Source organism: Phascolarctos cinereus, unplaced genomic scaffold, assembly GCF_003287225.1.
Source record: "Phascolarctos cinereus isolate Bilbo 61053 unplaced genomic scaffold, phaCin_HiC Scaffold_2;HRSCAF=192, whole genome shotgun sequence".
Lineage (NCBI taxonomy): Eukaryota > Metazoa > Chordata > Mammalia > Diprotodontia > Phascolarctidae > Phascolarctos > Phascolarctos cinereus.
This window is the reverse complement of record NW_027555625.1, coordinates 321,667,401-321,690,593: the sequence shown is the minus strand read 5'-3', so window position 1 is coordinate 321,690,593 and position 23,193 is coordinate 321,667,401. Positions and strand designations below refer to the sequence as shown.

General features: G+C 47.0%; 1 protein-coding gene across 4 annotated transcripts in view; it reads right to left on the bottom strand.

The window, feature by feature from the left end:
* Positions 1-19,528, bottom strand: part of PLCG1 (phospholipase C gamma 1) — a 67,450-nt gene extending 47,922 nt beyond the window's left edge. For 2 of the 4 annotated variants that reach the window (XM_020998603.2, XM_020998606.2), the window contains exons 1-3: positions 18,851-19,279; positions 18,427-18,546; positions 17,827-18,188 (exon numbers count right to left, since the gene is read on the bottom strand). In XM_020998603.2, the coding sequence (XP_020854262.1) occupies positions 17,827-18,046 (220 nt within the window). In that variant the 5' untranslated portion in view covers positions 18,047-18,188; positions 18,427-18,546; positions 18,851-19,279. Of the gene's footprint in view, positions 1-17,826; positions 18,189-18,426; positions 18,547-18,850; positions 19,280-19,421 lie in introns of those variants that run through there. The other 2 variants (XM_020998604.2, XM_020998605.2) reach the window with 2 other exon arrangements.
* Between the last annotated feature and the right edge of the window lie 3,665 nt (positions 19,529-23,193).

Here is a 23,193-nt window from a genome sequence, read left to right as displayed (position 1 = left end):
CCATGTTTGTGCTGTGGATTCCTTTGGCAGGCTACCGAAGCCTACGGACCCCCTCTTGGGATCATGTTTTAAAATAATTGAAGGAAACGCTTTCAGAGGTCAGTGAAAATAAAGAGGTGATTTTATTCCCATATAAGTTCAAGTATTCCGCTGAAATCTGTATATGGGACTCTGGATTTGAAGATTTCCAAAGTCTCTCTTCTAGATAAATGATTTATTCAACATGTTCAGTAACAGGGAGCTCACTGCCTTCCCAGGTAGCTCATTATACTGCTAGATAATTTCAGTTATTACAAAGTTTCTTTTATTAAGCTAAAAATCTGCCTACTGGGAACTGCCACCCATCACCCCATTCTGACCTCTGGAACCACACACTAAATTAGTCTGTGGCTTCTGTCACATCAGCTCTTCTGTTACTTGGGACAGTGACCATCCCCCATGACCACAGTTGTCTCTTCCTCAAGACCCTCTTCTTTTGTGGTACAGTGGAATGAACACTGGCTTTTGAATCAGAGGTTGCTGCTGTTCAATTGTTTCAGTCATGTTGGACTCTTCATGACCCTACTGGGGTGTTCTTGGCAGAGATACTGGAGTAGTTTGCCATTTCTTTTTCCAGCTCATTTTACAGATGAGGAAACTGAGGCAAACAGGGTTAAGTGACTCGCCAGGGTCATACAGCTAATAAGTGTCTGAGGATGAATTTGAACTCAGGTTTTCCTGACTCCAGGCTGGGGCCTGTGCCCCTAGCCACTATGCCACCTAGCTGCTTACTGGAATCAGAGGAGCTGGATTCAAATCCTGTCTCTCTCACTATCTGTGTAGCTTATGTCAAAGTCATTTAACCTCCATGTTCCCGTTTCTTCATCTGTAAAATGAGTGGTTTGAATTAGCAGTTTTGGAGGTTCCTTCCAGCTCCATATACCTAGATGATAACATAACCTATCCTTATGGTTACATGATCTTTTCTGCCCTCTCTGTCTGGGTGGCCCTCTTCTGGACTCCCTCCAGCTGGTCAATCTCTTCTAGAATGTGACATGCAGAACTGAATACAATACTGCATTTGCTTTCTGGCCAGATAGGCCAGAACGACTGCCTCCTTTCTTGCTCAGGACACTAGGTTTTGATTAGCACAAGCAAAGAAGGCCCTGTTGAATTTTGGTAGCAGCCACATCACAAGACTGGCTCATCACAAACTCGTGCTCAACTGAAACCACCAGGGCTTTTTCCAGTGAAAAACACCAAGCCGTGTCTGCCTCAAGACTACACTGGAGCACTGGGCATGCTGTAACTTTACATTTATCCCTATAAACGTTTGCTTTGATGGTTTGGGTCCAGCATTCCAATCTGCTGAGATCATTTTGAAACCTGATTCTCAACCCCTTGCAATCTGGCTCCTGACCTTGTCACTCCACTGAAAGCACTCTCTGCAGAGCTGCTCCTTATTACTGAAGCCAGTGGGCTTTTCTCAGTCCTCATTTTTCTTGACTTCACTGGAGCATCTGATGACGGTCTACACACACGCCCCTTCCCACAGTCCTCTCAGATTTGCATGACACTGCTTTCTGGGTTCTCCGACCCATATGGCTGTTCCTTCTCAGTCTCTGTCGCTGGATCATCATCTATGCCCTACTCCCTAACTGCTAGCATCTCCCAAGGCTCTGTTTTGCACAAATTCTGTCCTGAACTTATTCTCTCTCACACTCACACACACACACACACACACACAGCACACGCCAGCCCTCATGGGTTCAGTCCTCTCTCTACAGATGACTCCTAGATTTACATATCAAAGCCACCTCCGTCCTGACCTCCAGCTCCATATCACCAACTGCCTAGGGGACATCTCCTGCTGGATGTCCTCAAACTCAACATAACCAAAACGCCCCAAATTATCTTGTATTTACCTTGTACATATTTTGAATTTACTCCCATGGGCCTGTGTTGTTTCCCCCAAATAGAATGAAAGCTGCTTAAGGGCAGACATTGTCTGCTGTCTCCATCCCGATGCTCATCCTCTTCATCTTTCTAGCAAATGCTGATTAGACAAGAATCTCTTCTATGTCTTCCTCTAAGTGACGACAAAACGGGACAAAAAAATGAACGTACCTCTTCTATTCTCCACTAGATCCTTGTTCCTGAGCCATTCATCAACACTTAACTGGTGGCAACCGTTCAAACAGCTTCAATGCCATCTACAAACCTGGGTTCAAATCCCAGCACTGACACTTACTGAGTCCCTGGCCACATCACTTAATCTCTCTATGGTTCTCTCAAGAGACTTTGTCAAGTGCCTTGTTGAATCAAGATCAACTACAATGACAACATTTCTCTGTCTGATAGCATAGCCCCTGGGTTCAAATCCCACCTCTGACCAGACCTGTGACCTTGGGCAAGTCACTTCACTGGGTTTCAGTTTCCTCATCTATAAAATAAGGGGGTTAGACTAGAAGGCCTCTGGAGTCCCTTCCTGCTCTAGATCTATAATCTTGTCATCTAGTAACTGTATCAAAAAGGATATTAATTTAGCAAGCTCTATTCTCTATGAACCCATGTTAGGGCCTAGTGATTACCAGATGTTCACCAAGCATCTATTTACTAGATGTTCTAGAATCTTCCAAGAGGCAAACACCAAGCTTACTAGCCCACAGTTTTCAGAATCCAACCTTGTTTGTTTCTGAAACATCAGAAGAGGCTCACAGGGCTGGCCTCTCCTCACATCTCCAATTCTCCATAATCTTGTCAAGATGACAGTGATTCTGGGAACACACAGCTGCACGTTCCTTCCTCCACACATGTGGAGACCAGAACTCATTTAAAGGGGATAGGACCTATGTCTCTGTGGGATCACTTGCCTTCAACTGAAAATACTAACTAGCCAAAGTCTGGGTCAGAAGCCCAACTGTCAGGACCCCTGTTGGGTTCAACAGAAGGCCCACCAGAAAGCACGACCCCCACGAGCAGTCTTAGACCTTGACCTTGAGCCCACCTCACACACTAATACTACTTTGGTCCCCGTCCAAGGCCACACGTCAGACTATCATAGACACAGACTTTGCTCAGTCCTGTGACCTCTGCCTGTGAGAGCAGGCACCCGCCTGCAGTTTTCTCTCTGGAAGCTCTCACTCACCATGACCACCACTGCTTCCCATGGGACAATGGCCTTTTTACAAGTTTTGTGTTTCCCTTTGAAGTTTGAAGATTGATCCCCATAAAATCCAATTCTATAAGCGTTTATTAAGTACTTAGTAGGTACAAGGCACTGGAGATACAGGAACAAAAATAAAACTTTACTTGTCCTCCGGGAGCTTAAATTGTACGAGAAGATGCAATGTGCATCCTGATAAACAAATACAAATTAATTTTTCAAGCGAGACTAGGGGATTGGGAGAGGCTTGGAGGAGAAAGCGGCACCCGGGCTGAGCCCAGGAAGGTAAGAATTTCAAGATGTAGAAATGAGAAGGAAGCATCTCACAAACACCAAGAGCACCTATTCAAAAGAGCAACTGTGAAAGATGGTCTATCTTGCACAGCTGGGCAAGCCACCTCTGACTGGAGAATGTGTGAAGGGAGTTGGGGGAGGGGTTAACACAAAATAAGACCAAAGAGGTAGGTGCAGCCATACTGCATAGGATTTTTTTTTTGGAGGCACAGTGAAGTGACTTGCCCAGGGTCACATGTCTATTAATTGTCTGAGGCTGGATTTGAACTCGAGTACTCCTAACTCCAGGGCCATTTGTTCTATCTGCTGAGCCACTTAGCTGCCCCTATGTAGGACTTTAAAGACCACACTGAGGATTTTCCATTGCTATTCATTATTACTAGTTTAACCCTATGGAAATGAGCATAAGTGATCTTTTTTCTACCTGACATTTCAAATACCTGAAAGCAGCTACTAGGTTCCCAAGTCTCTTCTCCAGGCCAAACATCCTAGTTCCTGCCACTCCTTTCCAATCACCACCAGACCCCCTTACCACCTTGGTCACTCTCCTCTGGGTGTCTTTCAGCTTGCTGATGTCCTTCTGGAGAAGGTGGCATCTAGAACTGAACTGCACACCCCAGACGGGGCCTGACTAGGGTACAGCCCAGCAGGACCATCCCCTCCCTCACCCTGTCTGCTAATTCAGTGGCCAGATGGCTTGGACTCATCTGGGCTTGAGGTTCATTAGGACCCTCAAAAGTCTTCTTCCTCACAAATCAGTCTAGTCACACCTCCCTCATCTTGCACCTATACGGATGATTTTCTGAACCCAATAGACTTTGTTTATCCCTATTCAATTTCTTCTTATAATATACCCATTATTCTAGTTTGTCAAGATCTTTTTAGACCCCAATACTGTCCCCATCAGTCAGTCAATAAACATGTATTAAGTGCCTCCTTCCCAGTTTGGTGTCTTCTGAAAACCAGTAGGTCCTGGATGCCTTCATCCAAGCCAATGATAAAAATATTGAATCCCATCAGGATGTTTAATGGGTATGTAAATGATGTTTAATGGGTAAGTAAATGTAAAGCCTATGTCAGATTGTGGCCGTCTTGGGGGGGGAGAAAAAGGGAAAAAAAAATTTCAACTCAAAAGCATATGGAAAAAAAAAATTAAAAAATAAAAAAAATAAAGAATCCCATCAGGCTTCTCCAAGTCTGGTCTCACCCCCCCAACACTTCCTCTGGGCAGCCGAGCTGATTCCTCCCATACTCTTCCCTCTGCCTATAGTCTGAGGCTTCATGTTCACAGAGAGCTAGCACCTTTACTCACACTGTCCTCCGGCCTGTACATGCTTTCCTAACTCACCTGAATCCCAGACATCTTTGGGGGCCCACTCAGCTCTCCTTGTCAGAATGCCCATCTACCCATCCAAGTACTGCCCGTCCCTGCCTCAGTCTTCCTGTCCCTTGCAGTTTTGACTGACAACCTCTGAGATTCTTCATGTCTAAGTAAAACTTCCAGCTAGGTTGAACTCAATTCAACCCAAAACTTACTGATTACAAAATTTTCAGAGCACAGCCCTGCTCTGGGTGCCAGAGTATATAGCATTTAGCGAAAATGCTGCCCCTTCCCCACTTGGAGCTCGTGTCATAGGAGAGTAAGGCATAAAGTCTAACAAGCCTCTCGTATCTCACTGTGCCTTCCCCTCCCCCTACTCTCATTCTTTGTCTTTGACTTATGGACAGTAAGCAAGCCCCTGGAGGGCAGGGACTGGTTCATTTTTGCCTTTATCTGGGCACTTGAAGTAGATGGGAGGTGTGGGGGAAAAAGCATTTATTAAGAGCCAAGAACAGTGCTGAATGCCCCACAGATATTATCTCATTTAAGCCCCACGACTCTGGAAGATTGGTGATATTATAATCCTCATTTTAGAGCTGAGGAAACTGAGGCAGACAGAAGATGGGACTTGCCCAGGGTCACACATCTACTAAGTGTCCGGGGCTGGATTTGAATTCTAGTCTTCCTAACTCCAGGCTCAGCGCTCTATCTGCTGTACCACCTAGGTGCTTAATAAATGCTTTTTGAACCGAACTAGACCCTTCCTGGGAGTGAGAGTATTTCCACCATATCCCTCCAGGTTCCGCACACAGGGCACTGACCCTGACAGGCTCAGCAACCACGGCCGTTTCGGCCCCGGCTCGCACTGATCTGCACAAACACAACGTTCCAGCTGCACTTCTTGCAGGGTCCCATGCTTGTCCGGTCCTCTCCGATATCTGTATTGTCTCCCACGGACTCTTCTCCCCATCCTTCGTCTGTCCCTTCATTCAGGGAACAACTGTGGTACTAGCCTCTCCATCCAGCCTTCCCTGCAACATCTCTGTCCTGTGATTCTCCTAACACTTGGCTAGGTCTTCCTTCATGTCACAACTGGCATCTTAGTACGTGACTTCCCCTTGTTAGAATATGAGCTTCTTAAGAGCAGAGACTTTTTTATCTCTTCATCCCCTCATGCCAAGCACAGTAATTTCCACAAATACGTACTGTGTGTTGAACCGAATTAATAACTGAGACCCTCCTGGATAGGTCAGAAGTCCTATCTCTGTACATCAAACCTGAGCAGAGAGGAAATGTCTCTAAAGAGACAAATGTGCCTAACAATAAGCCCCTTGACTGCTTGTTCTGGTCATTTAATAGGTTCTATATCCCTCTTTCAATAGAAGCTTGGCGGCAAGCCACTTCCCCTTTGCTGAGGCCTCAGCTTCCTCATACATAAAAGAGTTGGACTAAAAGATGTCTGAGATTGCTGGGTCAGAGTCACAGCTCTAGGAATGGAAAGGACCTCAGAGAGCATCCCTTCTAGCTCTGATAATCTGTGGTCTAAGGTTCTTTCTAGCTCTATCCTTCTATACTGTAAAGTCACATCTAGTTCTGACATTCTGCATTCTAAGGTCATTCAAATTCTAAGACTATGCATCTTTCTCATCCTACTGTCCCTCCCATAATGGGGACCCTTCTGGCCTGGCACTTGGCATCTTCCTGTGGCTCTTCTGAAACAGAACAGAGACATTCCCGATGCTTAAGTCCCTATCTCTAGTCTACGTTTTACCTGACCCTAGTCCAGGGATGGAGGATGACCCTATATCCTCCCATCTCAGCTCAAGTACAATTAGACAAGTCAGGAAAATAACTTCTAGAAACACAATATGTAACTACAACCTCTAAACTATCACCTAGCCTTCTGGGACATTTTATTAATGACTTAAAATCATACCTAGATACATGCTGGGGGGGAAGGGAAGAGCAACCTTTTATAGGCTCATACCTATGATGACATTTGGTTCTCAATGTAATGGTTTATTCAACTGATGGCTTCATTAGGGCTGTTAGTGTTAGCTCATCCCCATGTCATGTTTGGCAAAATAATAAATCCCATTATCCATAACCACCCCCAAAAGATTAATTTTAGAAGGTTTTTGGGCGACTGACCTGCAGGCATCAGTTAAATAAATAAATGAATAGGTTATCTTACCCAAACAGTGTTGACCACAGCTAGACCAGAGAAGGCTAAAGACCTGGAGAAGAACAATGTGGGGGGAAATGGTTGTTTTCAATAATCTTAAAACCTGTCAAGGAGAAAGAAGAGCAGGCTTCTTTTGTATGGCCCCAGGGGCAGAACTTGCCTTTTTGTTCTGGCCCCTAGGGTACCTTTGGAGAAGAAGAATTGCTTCAGGTCACAGTGGGCCCATCCAAAGATTGTGACTAGCTAAAGAGGTAGCAAAGAGAGGAGGGACAAGGGGACAGAGAATCAAGACTTCCCTCCGTCACTGGACCTAAGATAACAACTTGGAGGTTTCTTACTGAGATGTCCCCACCTCTCACTCTTAGCCTCAGGCACATTTCAGAAACCGCACAGCTCACCTCCCTCAAGCACGGTGGTCCTCTGGGTCACCTAGGGTTAGTCCCCAAACCAAATCACATACACTATGGAAAAAGCCACAATTCTAAGCTTATAGGAAGAAGACCAAGCGTGATCTGAAATGTCCACCTGCTCCCCCCAAAAAGTTACTCCGATAGTCATTATCCCCAAGGATAATGAACCGAGTCCATCCAATTGAGGAGACCAATCCTTAACTCAAACCCAATCCTACCAGGCAAAATGACAGACTTAAAAAAAAAGGGGGGGGTGGAGGTAGGGAAAATGTGCAATAGAAAGAGCACTGAATTTGCAATCAAAAGATCTGGGTTTTATCCAGGCTCTGCCACTAGTAACCGCTTCCCCTCTCTGTTCTTCATCTGCTTCCAAAGAGGTTGGACTGGGGGGAAGGGGGTCTTAACCTTTTTTGTATCACAAACCTCTATGAAAGTCTACTGAAGTTTACAGACCCCTTCTGAGACTAATGTTTTAAAGTCTTAAAATAAAATGCATAGGATTGCAAAGGAAACCAATTATATAGAAATAGTTATAGAAAAAAAATTTTTAAGCTCATGGACTCCAAATTAAGAACCCCTGGGCTAGATGATCATTTAATGTCCCCTCCTGCTCCAAATTCTACAGTCTTATGAGATTACATAACAAAAACATGATCAAACATCTGAGCCTGGCATTTGAGGTCTGTACCTCGTCTGGCCCCATAGGATCTAACAGTCTGGACATCACACAGTTTAGTATTAGATAATATGTCATCTTGAACAGAGATGAAAATATATTGTCTCTGTTGTATGTTTAGACTCACGGCCCCAAATACATTATGAATTCCTCAAGGGCTTGTTGTCCAGATACCTCCCCTATCTCTTTCCCAGAGCACAGACAAGCCCACGACTCAAGAAAGCCTTGCAGACCAGATGAGCAGATGAAGAGTTTCCCTAGAATGCTGTCTTACTCCCCAAGCTCAGTTCCCAGATATGATCTGATACCACCCTTGCCCAACCCAATGACTTCTCTCCCTGGCCCAGCCACATCAGGAGGCCTGGATGGATGATGGAGCCAGGAGACTTCTGTTCTCCCAGGTGCACTGAAGCCACTTGAAACCCTCAGCTGACCGTTAAATTTTCAACGTAGGCATTTACCCCTTAGAAATCAGCAACTATATATTAGGGCTTGGTTTATTGTTCTGTCGATAGTCCAGATTTAAGAATGTGATTGAGAAAATAAAATGTTAATAATGCAGATTATTTGTGGTAAAATCTTTTTTCCACTTTTCCTCTTAATTTTAATTATTTAATAAATAAAAAGCTATTTTCCCTTCTTCCCCTCTCTTCCTGTGGGGAAAAAAAGAGAAAAAAGAAAACCCTTGTAAGAAATATTCACAGTAAAGGAAAACAAATTTCCTCAGCTGTCTATGCCCAAAAAGGTATGTCTCATTCTGTACGCTGAGTCCATCAACTCTCTGTCAGGAAGGAGGTGGGTATTATGCTTTATCATGAGTCCTCTGCAATCATGAGTGGCCATTGTTTTTATCAGATTAAGCCTTTCTTTTTTTCCCCACTTAATAGTATCATTTTATTTTTTCCAATTATGTATAAAGATAGTTTACAACATTCACAAGATTTTGAGTTCCAAATTTCTCCCCCTTCCTCTTTTCCCTCCCCCCCCTCCCCAAAATGGCAAGCGATCTGATACAGGCTATACATATACAATCATACTAACCATATTTCCACATTAGTCATGTTGTGAAAGAAGAATCAGAACAAAAGGGAAAATGTGGTAAAATCCTTATCAGCACATGTGTAGGTATGCTCCCTCCTCCCACACCCAAACCCAGGCTGACCCTCCTAGCTCTCCTCACTTGTTGATTTCTCTTCTCCCTCTTCCCACCTCCTGGCCCTCAGATTCTCAGCTTACCCACCCTCTTCCTAACACAGAGCACCCCTCTGATATAAGCAATCTCCTGATCCTTCTCCCGATGCTGCCTCCAACTGGCACAGGGCCCCTTCCCCCCACCAGGCTGTGCCCCCCTCCAACCAGAGGCCTCTCCTAATCGGAGCTCCCTGGGGCCCCACCCAAGACTCCTAAAGCGTCCCAGGGGGCTTGTTTACAGAGCATTGTTGTTTCTGGGGCCAGGAAGGAAGCGGCACCTCCTGTCGCCCAGGGTCTTGGAGTCTGAACACGTGTTACAAAAAAGGTCCCTTCCACTGGTCAAGACTGGCTCACAGAGAGCAGAAGCCGGCCAAAGTCCATGTACTCTGGGAGCCAGGATGACCAGATGCTCCAGACTGTAGCACCTTTCAGAAGATTCCCAGACCCCTCCTTTCAGAGGAGAGGACTGCTTCATTCTTTGTATTCGCACATTTGTACCCCTGACACCCGGCACCAAGCACTTACCAAATAAACCCTTGTTGTTTGATTGATCGATCAACTGATAGTATTCCAAGCCTGAGGGCTCCTAGTAGCATAGTGAGAAAGTTGGAGATGAATCCACAGTGCACTGCAAAGAATGCCACATTTGGAACCAGAAGATCAGAGTTCAAATCCTAACTTACTACTTTTGAGACCTTGGGCAAATCACTAACCATTCTGGTTAAATGAGGAAGTTAGACAAGACTGCCCTCTCTAAGATCCATTCCAGTGACAAAACAAGGAGTTTTGAATCAAAAACAGACACCCCACAGGGCAATTAGGTGGCACAGTGGATAGAGCATCAGCCCTGGAGTTAAAAGGCCCTGAGTTCAAATCCAGACTCCAATATTTACTAGCTTTGTGACCCCGGGCAACTCACTCACCCCTAACTGCTACCAAAAAAAGGAAAGAAAAGAAATAGGGCACCTCACAGTTCCACCATCCCTGCCTCCTGAGAAATCAGAAAGCTTGGGCAAGAGATCCCCAGCCCTGTAGCTTCCACACGGCAGACCCAGGTCCCCCAGCCCACAGTTTTTGTGCTCCATGGCCAGCTCCAGTCTCAGCTCCAGCCCCTACTGCCTCACACAGGACCTTCTGTATTGTCACCCAATCACAACAGGCCTTCAGAGACCATCTAGTCAGACCTCTTCATCGGACAGTTTAGGAAACTGCATCCCAGAGAAGAGACTTCCCCTTACATAGCTAGCTTACATAGATAGGAAGTGGCAAAGTGGCAAAGTAGGGACCCCAAAGTAGGGCTCCTGCCTTCACATTCCCTTGTGCAGTATCAGAAGGCAGGAAAGTTCCCAGGTGGCCACAGGGTATATAACTAAATGCCCAAGCTTGACCAGCTAAACCAGTCAGTATTGGAGCAAGGACTTAAGCCCAGGCTTTGATTCCAAGTCCCAGTTCCTGTATCTGACCATGGAATGGTCTACCAATCCCTCAGGGAGCTTCTTCTCCCCAGAAATGCCAGGAGACTGGAATGTCATCTAAGATAACACAGAGCCCTGAGAGGCTTCCTCTTCTATAAAATCAGAGGGGTTGGTCTAGACCAGGGACAGGGAACCTGCAGCCTTGAGGCCACAGGTGGCCCTTGAGGTCCTCAAGTGTGGCTCTTTGATTGAATCCAAACTTCACAGAACAAATCCCCTTAATAAAAGGATTTGTTCTATAAAACTTGGACTAGGTCAAAAGGCCATACCCAAGGACCTAGAAGGCCACATTTGCTCTCAAGGCCGCAGGTTTCCCACTGCTGGTCTAGAATCCAGACCTTTCACTATCCTTTTTTGAGCAAAGTACTTTAAAGTATCACAGTTATATGAATTATCATTACAGTTATTATCCCAAAAGTACTCCCTGACATGATAGGACAAAGTCTTCATGGTACAGAAGGGACAGAATACACTTCCTGGACCTACAGAGCCTGGTATATAGCAAGTACTTAATAAATATTTATAGAATTGAACTAGACACAGCTGTTTGCAATCCCTGCCAGCCTCCCACCGCCATCCATTCGACTTTCCCTTTCCATGCCTGACCCTGAGGGTCTCCAATCACCCAAACCAGACAGGAAGGAGTTATTAGGCTTCAGACCAGATCCTTAACAAAACTCATGCCCTGCCAGGCCATCTTCTCTCCCTCCAATTCATCCAGGGTTGAGGCCTCTAAAGCCACTTCTTACAGGTTAAATCAGGAAGGGGAAAAGAGAACATATGATTAATCCCTAGGACGAGGCAGTGGCCATGGCCAACAAGGCCTGGGCTTCCACCACAACACAGGCCACAGAAGCGTCTCTTATTTTCAACAAGGCAGCAATGTGTTCAAACAGCATTTCTCTGCAGGCAGGGACAGTTAGTGACGAGTCAGAAGGCAACCACCCTCGGAAGGAGTTAACATTCAAAACAGATGAAAACCGCCTTTGGTCCAGAAGAGACAGGCCTGGAAACGTCCCTTCTTCCAGGACTCAAAATCACAAAGGCCTAGAACAACAAAGCTGGGGGGAGGGGAGAACTTAGAGGTCAGCCAGCCCAACTCTCTAATTTTATAGAGAAGGGAAAATGACTTCCAGGGTCACTCAGTGAGGAAGTAGAAGAGCTGGTACCTGAACCCAGGTCTTTTATCTCCACATCCAGAGCTCTGTCAATTATAGCACAGATATAATGGGGTCTACTTACTCAGGCACCAGAGTTCCTTTGTGAAACTTTTATCTGTCAGTCAACCAATATGTATTAAACACTCATATAGAAAGGCAATGTGGAGAGAGAGCTGGTGTCAGAGTTAGAAAGATGTGGGTTCAAGTCCCATCTATGAGACAAACAGCTGTGGGACATCAGGCAAGTCGGCTATCTCTTGGTGCCCCAGGCAACTTGACAAATTGTAGAGAAAGTGCCTGCTCATCTGCTTCAGCATAAGAGCTTCCTCACTGGGAGTTCCCAATACTAAGGAAATTTAAAGGATGGAGGGAAGGAAGAAAGGAGAGAAAGACAGAGAAAGAAAGACAGACAGAAAGACAGACAGACAGACAGACAGACAGACAAGACAGACAACACAGACAAGACAGACAGAAAGAAAGAAAGAAAGAAAGAAAGAAAGAAAGAAAGAAAGAAAGAAAGAAAGAAAGAAAGGCCAGGCACTGGAGATACAAACACAAGAGTGAAACAGTCCCTGCCTTTCAGGGAGCTTATAGTCTACTAGGAGGCAACATATACAGGTAGAGGTATCTACAAAATAAATCAATACAAAATAATTGGGGAACACAAGGGTTGGGGGGGAGAGAGAGAGAAAGAAGGGCTGGGAAAGGTTTCATGTAGGAGGCAGTGCCTGAATGGAGTTTTGAAGAAAATGAGGGACTAGTCACAGCTTGTCAAGCTGACCCTGGGCTAGGGCACTTCATCACACTCACACACACTCACACACACACACACACACACACACACACACACACACACTCTCTCTCTCTCTCTCTCTCTCTCTCTCTCTCTCTCTCTCTCTCTCTCTGTCTGTCCCTCTCTCTCTCTCTCTCTCTCTCTCTCTCTCTCTTCTCTCTCACCCTCCTCACAAAACCCCTTTGACAGCTGGGGAGACAACAGGCCAGGGGTGGCAGAGGGACATGCAGAGTCCTATACAGTAAAAAAGGCAGAGCATTCCCATAGGAGATGCAAGAAGGCCCTTTCAGGATTCTAAGTCTTTGCCTTAGCTCCAACTACTCAAGACCATGACCCCGGACCTATCACCCATGACTTTTAGGACAAAAGTTCCTAACTATTTTTGTGTCACCGACCAGGACCCCCCCCATCCCACCCACCCCCTACACCCTTTGGCAGTCTGGTAAAACCTCAGAATTACATTTTTAAATGCATAAAAATTTAAAAATATATAGGATGACAAAGGAAACCCATTATAGTGAAATATAGTTAAAGCTATTTTTTAATAAAACAAGTTCATACACCCCAGGTTAAGACCCCTACCAGCGCCACCAGTGATAACCAGATGGACTGAAGACGCTAAAAATCCCCAAGGTGAGGACCACTCCAGGGAGGCCTCCAAGGAGGGCGTAAGATTCAAGTCAGGGACATAAACACTAGGGTTCCACACATGAGCTTAAGATGCCAAATGCCACCCACCGGTGTCTCTATTGCACAAACACACTCACACATACACAGAGAATGCCTTACACTGGAAAACCGTGATGTGTCAGAGATCACTCACATTCATCATCACACTGGAACTTCACTGCACCTAAGAGGAATTATCCTTCTGACTTGACAGAAGAGGAAATGGAGGCTCAGAGATGGGAGGGGACAATGGTCACCCCATCAGCGAACGAAAGAGTCAGGGAGAAAACAAGTCTTCTGAACCCTAGTTTAGGAGTCTTTGAATTTACACCGCAAGGTCTTTCGGCAGAGCAGAAAGGAGAGTCCTGGCCTTGGGGCTAGAACTGAACAATGGGGCTGACAGACTTCCAGAGTCACTTCCTCTCTTGGGCTTCAGCTTACTATACATACTATAAAAACAAGGGGGGTTAACTAAGAAGATGTTTAAGGTGCCTTCTGGCTGTCACAGTCAGTGAGCCTTTCCTTCTCTCTCACACAATCATACGCCAGGTCTTGTAATTGCCCACAGATACAAACACACACACACACACACACACACACTCTGGGCGAGCAAGAATACACAACACCACATCACACACATACACCCAGACAGGAAGGCACATGCACCAGCTCAGCATGCACGTACCCATCCACTGACACACATGTGTGCAAACACAGGCAGGCAAGCAGGCACACTTCATATAAATACCTACATCCCTAAGCACCTGTATTGGTGCATACCCACAAGCACAGTGCAACCAGATCCAGAGATGCCAAGAAGTAGCAAATAGCTGAAGCCCCTCCCCAGATGGGGGCTCGGGGTGTGAGGGAAGCAGAAACGGACAAATGGAACCTCATAAAGCCCCGAGCACAGGTTCCAGAGAAACAGAGAAAACTAGAAAATATGGAGGGTAACAGGGCCTGGCTGGTTCAAAGGAGACCCCTTGTCTCTGGCCCCAGCCTCCACATTGGAGGGATCCCTAAGTAGTCTGAATTTCGATGTTTTCCAGGTTCATTTCATGCTACTCCTCACTATACTCTTCAGATCTCAAAAAACACTTATTCCAGGTTTCTCTGCCTTTTATTCTCCCCTCAAAACCCACTCCACTTCCAAAGGTCCCTATTTCTGTTAAAGGTCTTCCAGGTCCGTAACTTGGACATTACCCCTACTCCTCACTCTCCCTCACCTTACTCCACTGGTTGCCAAAACCTGTCATTCCTACCAACAAATCTCTCCAATCTGACCCCTTCTCTCTACTCACATAGCTCCCTGACATCTCTCCCCTTACCTCCTAAATGGCCTCCCTGCCTCAAGTTTCTGTCTACTCTAGCCTATCTTCCACACTGCCGCCAAAGTTATTTTCCTTAAATTCAAATGGGACCAGGTCCCTCCACTACTCAATAAGCTCCAATAGCTCCCTACTTCCTCTAGGATAAAATATAAAATCCTCTACTTGCCTTTAAAGCCCTTCGCAACCTGGTCCCAACCTTTCATCAGCACCTCATTATATATCACTTCCCTTTTTATACTTTGCAATCCTGCCAGGCTGCTTTTTTTCTGATCCTTACACATAATAATCTCCCATTCCTATGTCTTTGCACTAGCCATCCCCCATGCCTGTAATTCGCTCCCTCCTCATGCCTCTCTCATGCAAGAAACTGCTTAAACATCAACGTGAAGCTCCTCCTGATTCTCCCCACACACAGTGCTAGTGCTGAACAACCACAAATTTATTCTTTATATTCATTCTACATAGTTTTAAGGAGGCACATGTTTTCTCTCCCTTGTTGAAATAAAGGCCCTTTGAGAGCAAGAATAATTTTCATTCTTCGCTAGGTCTAGAGCCTAGCAAGTCCATGTTACGTACTTAATAAATGCTTACTGGATCACAGGGTATCATACTGTTATTGCCATTATGTGTTTGTGTCTTATCTTACTAGATTGTAAGCTCCCTGAGGGCAAGAATCCTCAGACGCACACCACACCAATAAGAGTGGGAAGAGCTCTGTACAGTGGAGGTAGAAAAACTGGGACTGAATCCTGACTCTGATACTTAACTTACCTATATGACCTGAGTCAAATCATATGACTAAGGGAATACAGGATTTCAAGTTGGAAGGGTCCTTAGATATCATGTCATCCAACCTCTTGAAGTTCGAAATAAGGAAACCAAGGCCCAGGATGAAAACCCTGGAGGCACAAAGTTTCCCTGGTAATGGCAAAGCTAGGGGTCCTGACTTCAAATCCACAAAGGATTCATGAGATCATAGGTTTAGAGGCAGGAGGTACCTTGGAAATAATTTTGCACATGAAGAAATAGAGGCACCTCGAGGTCAAGTGACTTGCCCAAGGTCTCACACATAGTTACAGAGATAGGATTCAAATCCAACCCCTCAAAATCTAGCTCACCACGATGTTTAGACATCTGAATTATGGGCCCTGAAAAACACTTGCTGACTTGATCTGGTGAGATATCACAATTGTCGATCCAGACCTGAGAGCTTCAGGACTGGCTGGGAAAGGGCCACCTATCTTACAAGATTTGAGATTGCAGGAACCCAGATTCAAGAGCCCCAGCTCCATTCTCAAATACTAGGCTTCTATGAGGCACCCACCCCCCACTACCTTCATATTACAGACCAGGTCACTCTACCCTCACCGTTGCAAACTCCACTCCCATATCAAGCTCTATATTTTCTCAACATAGCTCCTGCTATCCTCAGATCCTTCAACTATTTGCTGCCTATCCCTTCTCCCTCATCCTCACCACCATCTCAAACCTTGAGGCACCTGGCTCCACCCCTACTCTCCTCAAGGGCGATGCCTCTCTCCTCCCCCAAACATCAGTCACTGAGCTGCCAGTAAAACCTAGGCTTCCAGACTCACACACATCAGCCTACTGCTGGGCATCCCCCCGGAAGAATGACAGAAATATGGTCAGAGGCCTCAGCCAAGGGCCTGGGGAAGGGGGTACCCCTTGGTCTATAGGGCCTGATTGACCACCTAATGTGCCCTAGAGTTGAGAAGCAGGACCTCAACACTTCAATTCCCTAACTTACTCCCTTGGGAGAGATTCCTCCTGAGACTCCTGTTTGGACCTAAGCAGTCACAGCTCTATCTTTCTTGATATAATCTATGCCTTCCCCTAGCTCTAGATGAAGAGAAAGAGGCCTCAGCCCTAAGATCTTTAGTGTGCCACAGCCAAAGTTCTCCCTCTTCAGGCCCAGAATCCCAAACTCACTTCAGACCTTCCTTCCTAATTAAGTGCCCATTCTGAGACTCTTTCCCCAACCAGGTGCTACCTCCTCTTAGAAGTTGTATGGGAATCTCCTTAGGGTATCACTTCTAGGCTCCCATCTGGAAGGAGGGAGATACAGCTCTAAGAAAAGTCCTGGACACCCTCCACTGAAGCCAGGTTCTTCCTCAAGGAGCCAATACGCATGAGTCTAGACCTGTGTCAACCCCCTTGAAGAACTGACAAGGAGTACTCTTCCTTAGGGCCTATCTTAGAAAGGGTAGTGAACACACAGGACATATACTTTACACACATACACACACACACACACACACACACCCCTTCTCCAGATTAGAAGGGCTGGATTGATCAGAACACACCCTAAATGGGACTGGGGGAGGTACCCCACTCCCTTACCCAGGGAGCCTACCTTATAAACTGGGCCTAATTCCCAGAAACCCCCTGTGGGCCTGGCCCAGGCTAAGCTGACATTCAGTGTTTGGACAAAAGGTGCAGCAGGAAGGAGGGAGCTAGGGGAGGCCTTCTCTTCCCTCCCTCCCTCCCAGGCCTTCCCAAACACAGCTTCCTTCCCTTTGGGATCGGGAGGAGGGAGGTGGGGGAGGCAGGCCCCGGCCTGCAGGCCTTCCTCCCCACCCCCCCACCCTAACTGCAACAATGTAACAACCTAAGGATACAATGTGGCTGTTTCTTTCCTCTTCAGGCCAAGAGCAGCGAAAAGCCGGGAGACAAAGCTACCCCTCTTCTCCTTCCCTGGGGAGGGGGCCCGCAGCATCGGTTATCCCCATCCGCCAACCCAGGGATTCATTTCCCCCCACACACTCCGGCTATCCTGAAGGAGAGGAACACACACATCTATGCCTTGGGCCTGTAGTTAGGAGGGTGGGAAGGTGTCTTTCAGAGCACCTGGGCCCAATTTTCCCTGGATGAATCGTCACGGCAGCCAGTACCTGATCCATGGCCTTCGACACCGAGTAAAAATCGCTTAGCTAAGGGTGAACGGAGTGTAACTACGGCCCTTAGCCTCTGCCCCCTCCCCAAAGCAACCAAATTCTGAGAAGCAGCAGATGAAGGAGGGAGAGAGCTGGAAATGCATAAAGTTTGCAAAAATATCTCCACCCTCCCCTGTCCAGGACAAACAGCTGGACGGAACGATTCGAGTTCTCTTCCAACCACAGAAGGTAGAGAAAGGGGCCAGGGCCGCAGACACCTACCCGCTCCCTCGATTTTATCTGCCCCACGGCTCCACGTGATCTGCCGGGTCTCCAACTTGACCTGGAAGGTTTTCCTCTCTGGTCGCTGGGATTTCTTGGAATAGAACAAGGTCATGACTGTGCCCACTTCCAAACTCCTGCAGAGGTTCAGAGCCTCGGCCTCCGACGGGGCGCAGGACCCACAGCCATTGGCGAAGGGGGCCCCCACCCCTGCCATCATTCCGGGGATCTCCTGCTCTCCTCCAGACCCGAGTTTGTCCCAAACTGCAGGCCGTGGAGCCCCGGAGGGCGCTCAGGAGGCAGCGTCCGGAGGAGCGCTACGTCTGCGAGCAATCCAGTAATTCGCGCCGCGGCAGCGACTCCTGAGGGGGCGGGGAGGAAGAAGAGGAGGAGAAGGAGGAGGAGGAAGAAGGGGCCGAGTTAACCAAGGAGGCGCCAGGAGACTGACCCCCCCCCCAGCGCCCCGCCCGCGCAGACCCCGCCTCCCCGGCCCGAACAAAGACCCCCCCCCTTCCCGCCCCCAGCAGGCGGGGCTCCTCGCCCCCCACCAAGGCCTCCTCCTTGTCTCCCAGCCTTCTCCAGGCTAGCCCTGAGGACCACCTTCCAACAGCCTGCACTGTCCGGGTCCGGCGCCTTAGCCACTTGTCAGTCTTCCGATCTTGTGAGCCCCGGCATCGATTCGAGGCCGATAAGACGTCCAGAAAACTCAGGAAGTAATGGCTGAAAAAGAGCACAGAGCAGTGTCTCACTCACACTCACACACACACACACACACGAACCCGACAGCACACCCTGCAATAGTCTTTCGTACACCCTGAAATACACACACACCCCGAAACAAACCTAGTCGCATACCCTGCAATAGTCCTTCGTACATCCTGAAATACAGACACACACATACACATATACAACAAGAAACCCTGAAATAGCCACGTACAAATAATGGAAGTCACAGAGTGCAACAGTACCACACAAGTCCCTGGGACAGTCATACACAAACAGGCGCACAACTACCCAGACCCACCCTGTTACAGCCTGAGTCAGTTTCACCTCCCGGGCACAGCTGTTACCTGGGCCTGCTTTTCCCTCTCTCTCTCTTCCCTCTGCTTGAGTGGGGTGGGGAGGAAGGAGCTGATGGGGGCGGGGGGTCTTTTGGCCCTAAATCAACACGTGCATTGGTTCCAGAAGTGGGGGAGAACTGGGCCGAGCCGCAGGGCGGTTCCCAATCTGCCTGCTCCTGCCTCCCGGCCTCTCCCTGTCTGCCTGTCTCTCCCTGTCTCCTCTCTTCTCTCTCTCGGTTTCTTGGGCGGGAGCCTTGCAGGGTCTCCTAAGTGCCCCCGGGCTCTCGGGCCGCCGCTGCCCCCGGCCTCCCCCGCCCCACATCCGGTGGCGTCCGTAGCTCTAGCTGCAGAGGGAGCGGGGAGAGGGGCCGGGCGGGCGAATAGCAACGAAGACGCTCCCCCTTTCCCGGCGCTCAGAAAGACAAAGCGGCGAGAGGGAGGGGGTGGGGGGAACCCAACCCCTTAAAGGGACACCAGGCTTAACTCCAGGAGGAGGGGGATTCCCCTAAATATAGCGCCCCCTCCCTCGCTCACCTGAGCGCGTCCAATTCAGCTCTGCAAAATGGAAAAGGAGGAAAACTGTGTCGGGTAGCTGGCCTCGGATCTCAGCTACGACCCTCTCTCTCTCTTTCCTAGGGGGGTAAGAGGGTGGAGTAAAGGACGGAAAAGGGGCTTGGGAAGGCGGGGCCACCTGTTGATTGGCCAGGGGGGTAACTGATTGACAAGCCCTTCCACCTCCACCACCCCCTTTTCCCATTGAGAGGTGGAGGCGGCCCTGGCTGAGGTCACTCCCTGATTGTCCAGACTAGGCTTTGCCTACCTTCGTCTCCTCCCGCCCCTTGGGGTTTGCGGATTGCTTGATTAATTCCCACGTCCTACCCGGCTCAGGCCTCCCTTCCCAGTCTCCCCACTACGGCTGGTCATAGGGTTAGGGACTGGACCTGTGATTTCAATGTAATAGGGAAGGCACCTTCTCAGAGCTTCTTAATTTATTTTTTTGTGCCGTGGACCCCTTTGACAGCCTGGTGACGCCCATGAACTCCGCAAAATAATATTTTATTTAAAAATTCACAATTGAAGGAAATTTTATTTGGGGGTCAGTAAAAAAAAATTTTTTTCCAACCCATGTTCACAGTCCTCCTAAAATCTATCCATGGAATCCTACTCCATGTTAAGAACCCAGACCAAGACAGTTACCTAGAGCACTTAGAGGTTCAATAACTTGCCAGGCTCAAACTGGCAATATGTGTCAGACAGGACTGGACCCATGGCTAGCTCTCTATCCACTAGATCACCAAGGTCTCTATCCTAGTCATAGATGTGGGACAAAAGCGTCAAAGATGATCAATCATTTTTCAGTTAAGTCTGACTCTTTGTAACCTCATTTTGGTTTTTGTTTTGTTTTAATTTTGGCAGAGATGCTGGAGTGGTTTGCCATTTCCTTTTCCAGCTCATTTTACAGATGAGGAAACTGAGGCAAACAGGGTTAAGCGACTTGCCCCAGGGTCACACATCGAGCCAGTATCTGAGGCCAGATTTGAATTCCTGAACACAGTCTTCCCAACTCTAGGCCCAGCGCTCTATCCACTTCACCACCACGCTTCGGGTTTCAAACTAACTCCAGGTCAACTGGAGAATAATACATTGTGCCTGGGACACTCCCAGGGCCAATATGGAAATTCTACCCAAAATTCAATGTGCAAAACACACCCAAGTCAAGAATTCACCCCCAAGGCTGCGGTGAAGATTTCCTACATTCCTAAATTCATTTAACAAACATTTATTTATTTATGGCCAACTATTCACCAGTTGCAGGTTTACTGTGCTAGGTCCCCGGGAAAACAAAAACAAAACTCCTGCCCTCTAGGAACTTGTCTTCTACTGGACAAAAATCTGTGCAAAGTAATTTTGAGGGCAAGGGCAGTAGCAGCCGGAAGGGAATTAGGAGAGGCCTTAGGTAAGAAATGGCACTTTTAACGGAACCTGGAAGGAAGTTAGAGATTTCCAAGAGGCTGAATAAAGTCATGCATTCCAGACTTAAAGGACCGTCTAGGCAAAGGCCTGGAGACAATTAATCAATAAACATTTATTAAACATCAACCATGTGCCAGGCACTGTGCTAAGTGCTGGGGGTGCGAAAAGAGGCAAAAGACAGTTCCTTCCCCCAAGGAACTTACAATCTAATGGAAACATGCAAACAAATACATACAAAGTAAGCTATATGCAGGATAATAAGAAATAATTAACGGAAAGAAGGCACTGGAATTAAGAGGGGTTGGGGAAGTCTTCCTGTAAAAGGGGAGATTTTAGTTAGGATTTAAAGGAAGCCAAGGAGGTCAGTAGTCAGAGCAGAAGAGGGAGAGTGTTCCAGGCCTGGGGGACTGTCAGAGGAAATGCCAGGAGCTGAGAAATGGAAGATCCTGTTCAAGGAAAGGAAGCCAGAATCCCTGGATCCAAGAGTGTAGAGGAGTAAGGTGTGAGCAGACTGGAAAGGTAGGAGGGAGCTAGGTTAGGAAGCCCTTTGAATGCTAAACAGATCGTTTTGTATTTACCCCTGGAGGCAATAAGGAGCCACTAGAATTTATTGAGTTGGGGGAGGGAGGGGAGAGGTGTGTGTGACATGACTGGACCTGTGCTTTAGGAAAATCACTTTAGTGGTTGAATGGAGGATGAATCAGAGTGAGGAGAGACTCACTCCTGACAGGCAAACCCACCAGCAGGCAATTGCAATAATCCAGGTGCAAGGGGATGATGGTCTGCACTAGAGTGGCGGCAGCAGCAGAGTAGAGAAAGGGACTTATTCAAGAGATGTTGCAAAGGTGAAATCAATAGGCCTTGACAACCACTTAGATATGGGGAGGGGGATGGGTAAGATATAGTGAAGAAAACCAGGATGATTCCTAGGCTGCAAGCCAGAAGGACTGGTAGGATCATATTGCCCTGGAGGGGGTAAGGGAAGAGAGATAATGAATTCTGTTTTGGACATATCAAGTTTAAGATGTCTACTGGATATCCAGTTTGAAATGTCTGAAAAACAGTTGGAGATGTGATATTGGAGGTCAGCAGAGACTGAATGAGGCACGATGGGTAGATTTGAGAGTCATCAAAATAGAGATAGTAATTAAAACCTTGGGAGCTGATGATATCAAGTGAAGAAACACAGAAGAAGAGAAAAGGGCTCAGGACAGAACCCTGAGGGCCACCTCTGGTTAGAGGGTGGGGTGTGGAAGTGGATCCGGCAAAGGAGACAGAGGAGCTGTGAGAGAAGTAAGAGAACCAGGAGAGAGTGGAGCCCTGAAAACCTAGAGAGAAGAGAGCGTCAAGGAGGGGAAAGTGGCTTACCAGCATGTCAAAGGCTGAAGAGGGCTCTGGGAGAAAGATTGAGATGGAACGGGGGATCTGTGGAACAGAGAGCAGACAGTTCTGATGACTCCTTCTCCACATCCTTTACTGAATCATGAGCCATGCCCTGTTCCTCACTGCCCGTGCCACAGTATAGATCTGTCTCTGTTTCTGTCTCTCTCTGTATCTGTATGTGTATATATACATGCATACATTCCCTATGTTATATGGTATGTGCATATATGTATATATACATGGCTGTATATAGATACATGTATGTATCTATACACATACACATATATTATATAACATATTCATACATAAAATTGAACCTGTGAGAGCTGATTATATAAATAACAATTATAATTATATATCAATATATCAATATAAATCTATTTATATATAATATATAAAAAATAAATCTAAATAATATATTTGTGTATATAATTATGATATGTTATTAATATATAATCAGCTCCCACAGGTTCAATTATCATCACTATGTATATGACTCCTAGGTCAATATACCTAGTCTCCCTGCTGATTGCCAGTTCTGTATCACCAGTTGCCTATGGGACACTCTGAAATAACTTTCTTCCCGACTTCCCTATTTTTATCCAGAGTCTCGTCATCTATCTGGTCTCGCAGGCTTATAAACCCAGTGTCATTCTCTACTCCTCATTCGCTTTCACCCCACATTTACTTCTACCCCCCCATCGTCTTTTGTATTCTACCCCTTTGTCTCCATTCATCTAGTCACTACCCTTCTCTCTCTACTATTGTGATAGTGTCCTCACTCATTCCTAATTCCTAATAATAAAGGCTATGATCCACAGAAAGGTCCTGAGTCTCACAGTAGATAAAGCACTGGGGCTTGGAGTCGGAAAGACCTGGATTCAAATCTGACCTCAGACACTTACTAGCTGTAGGACCATGGGCAAGTCACTTAACCGCTGTCTGCCTC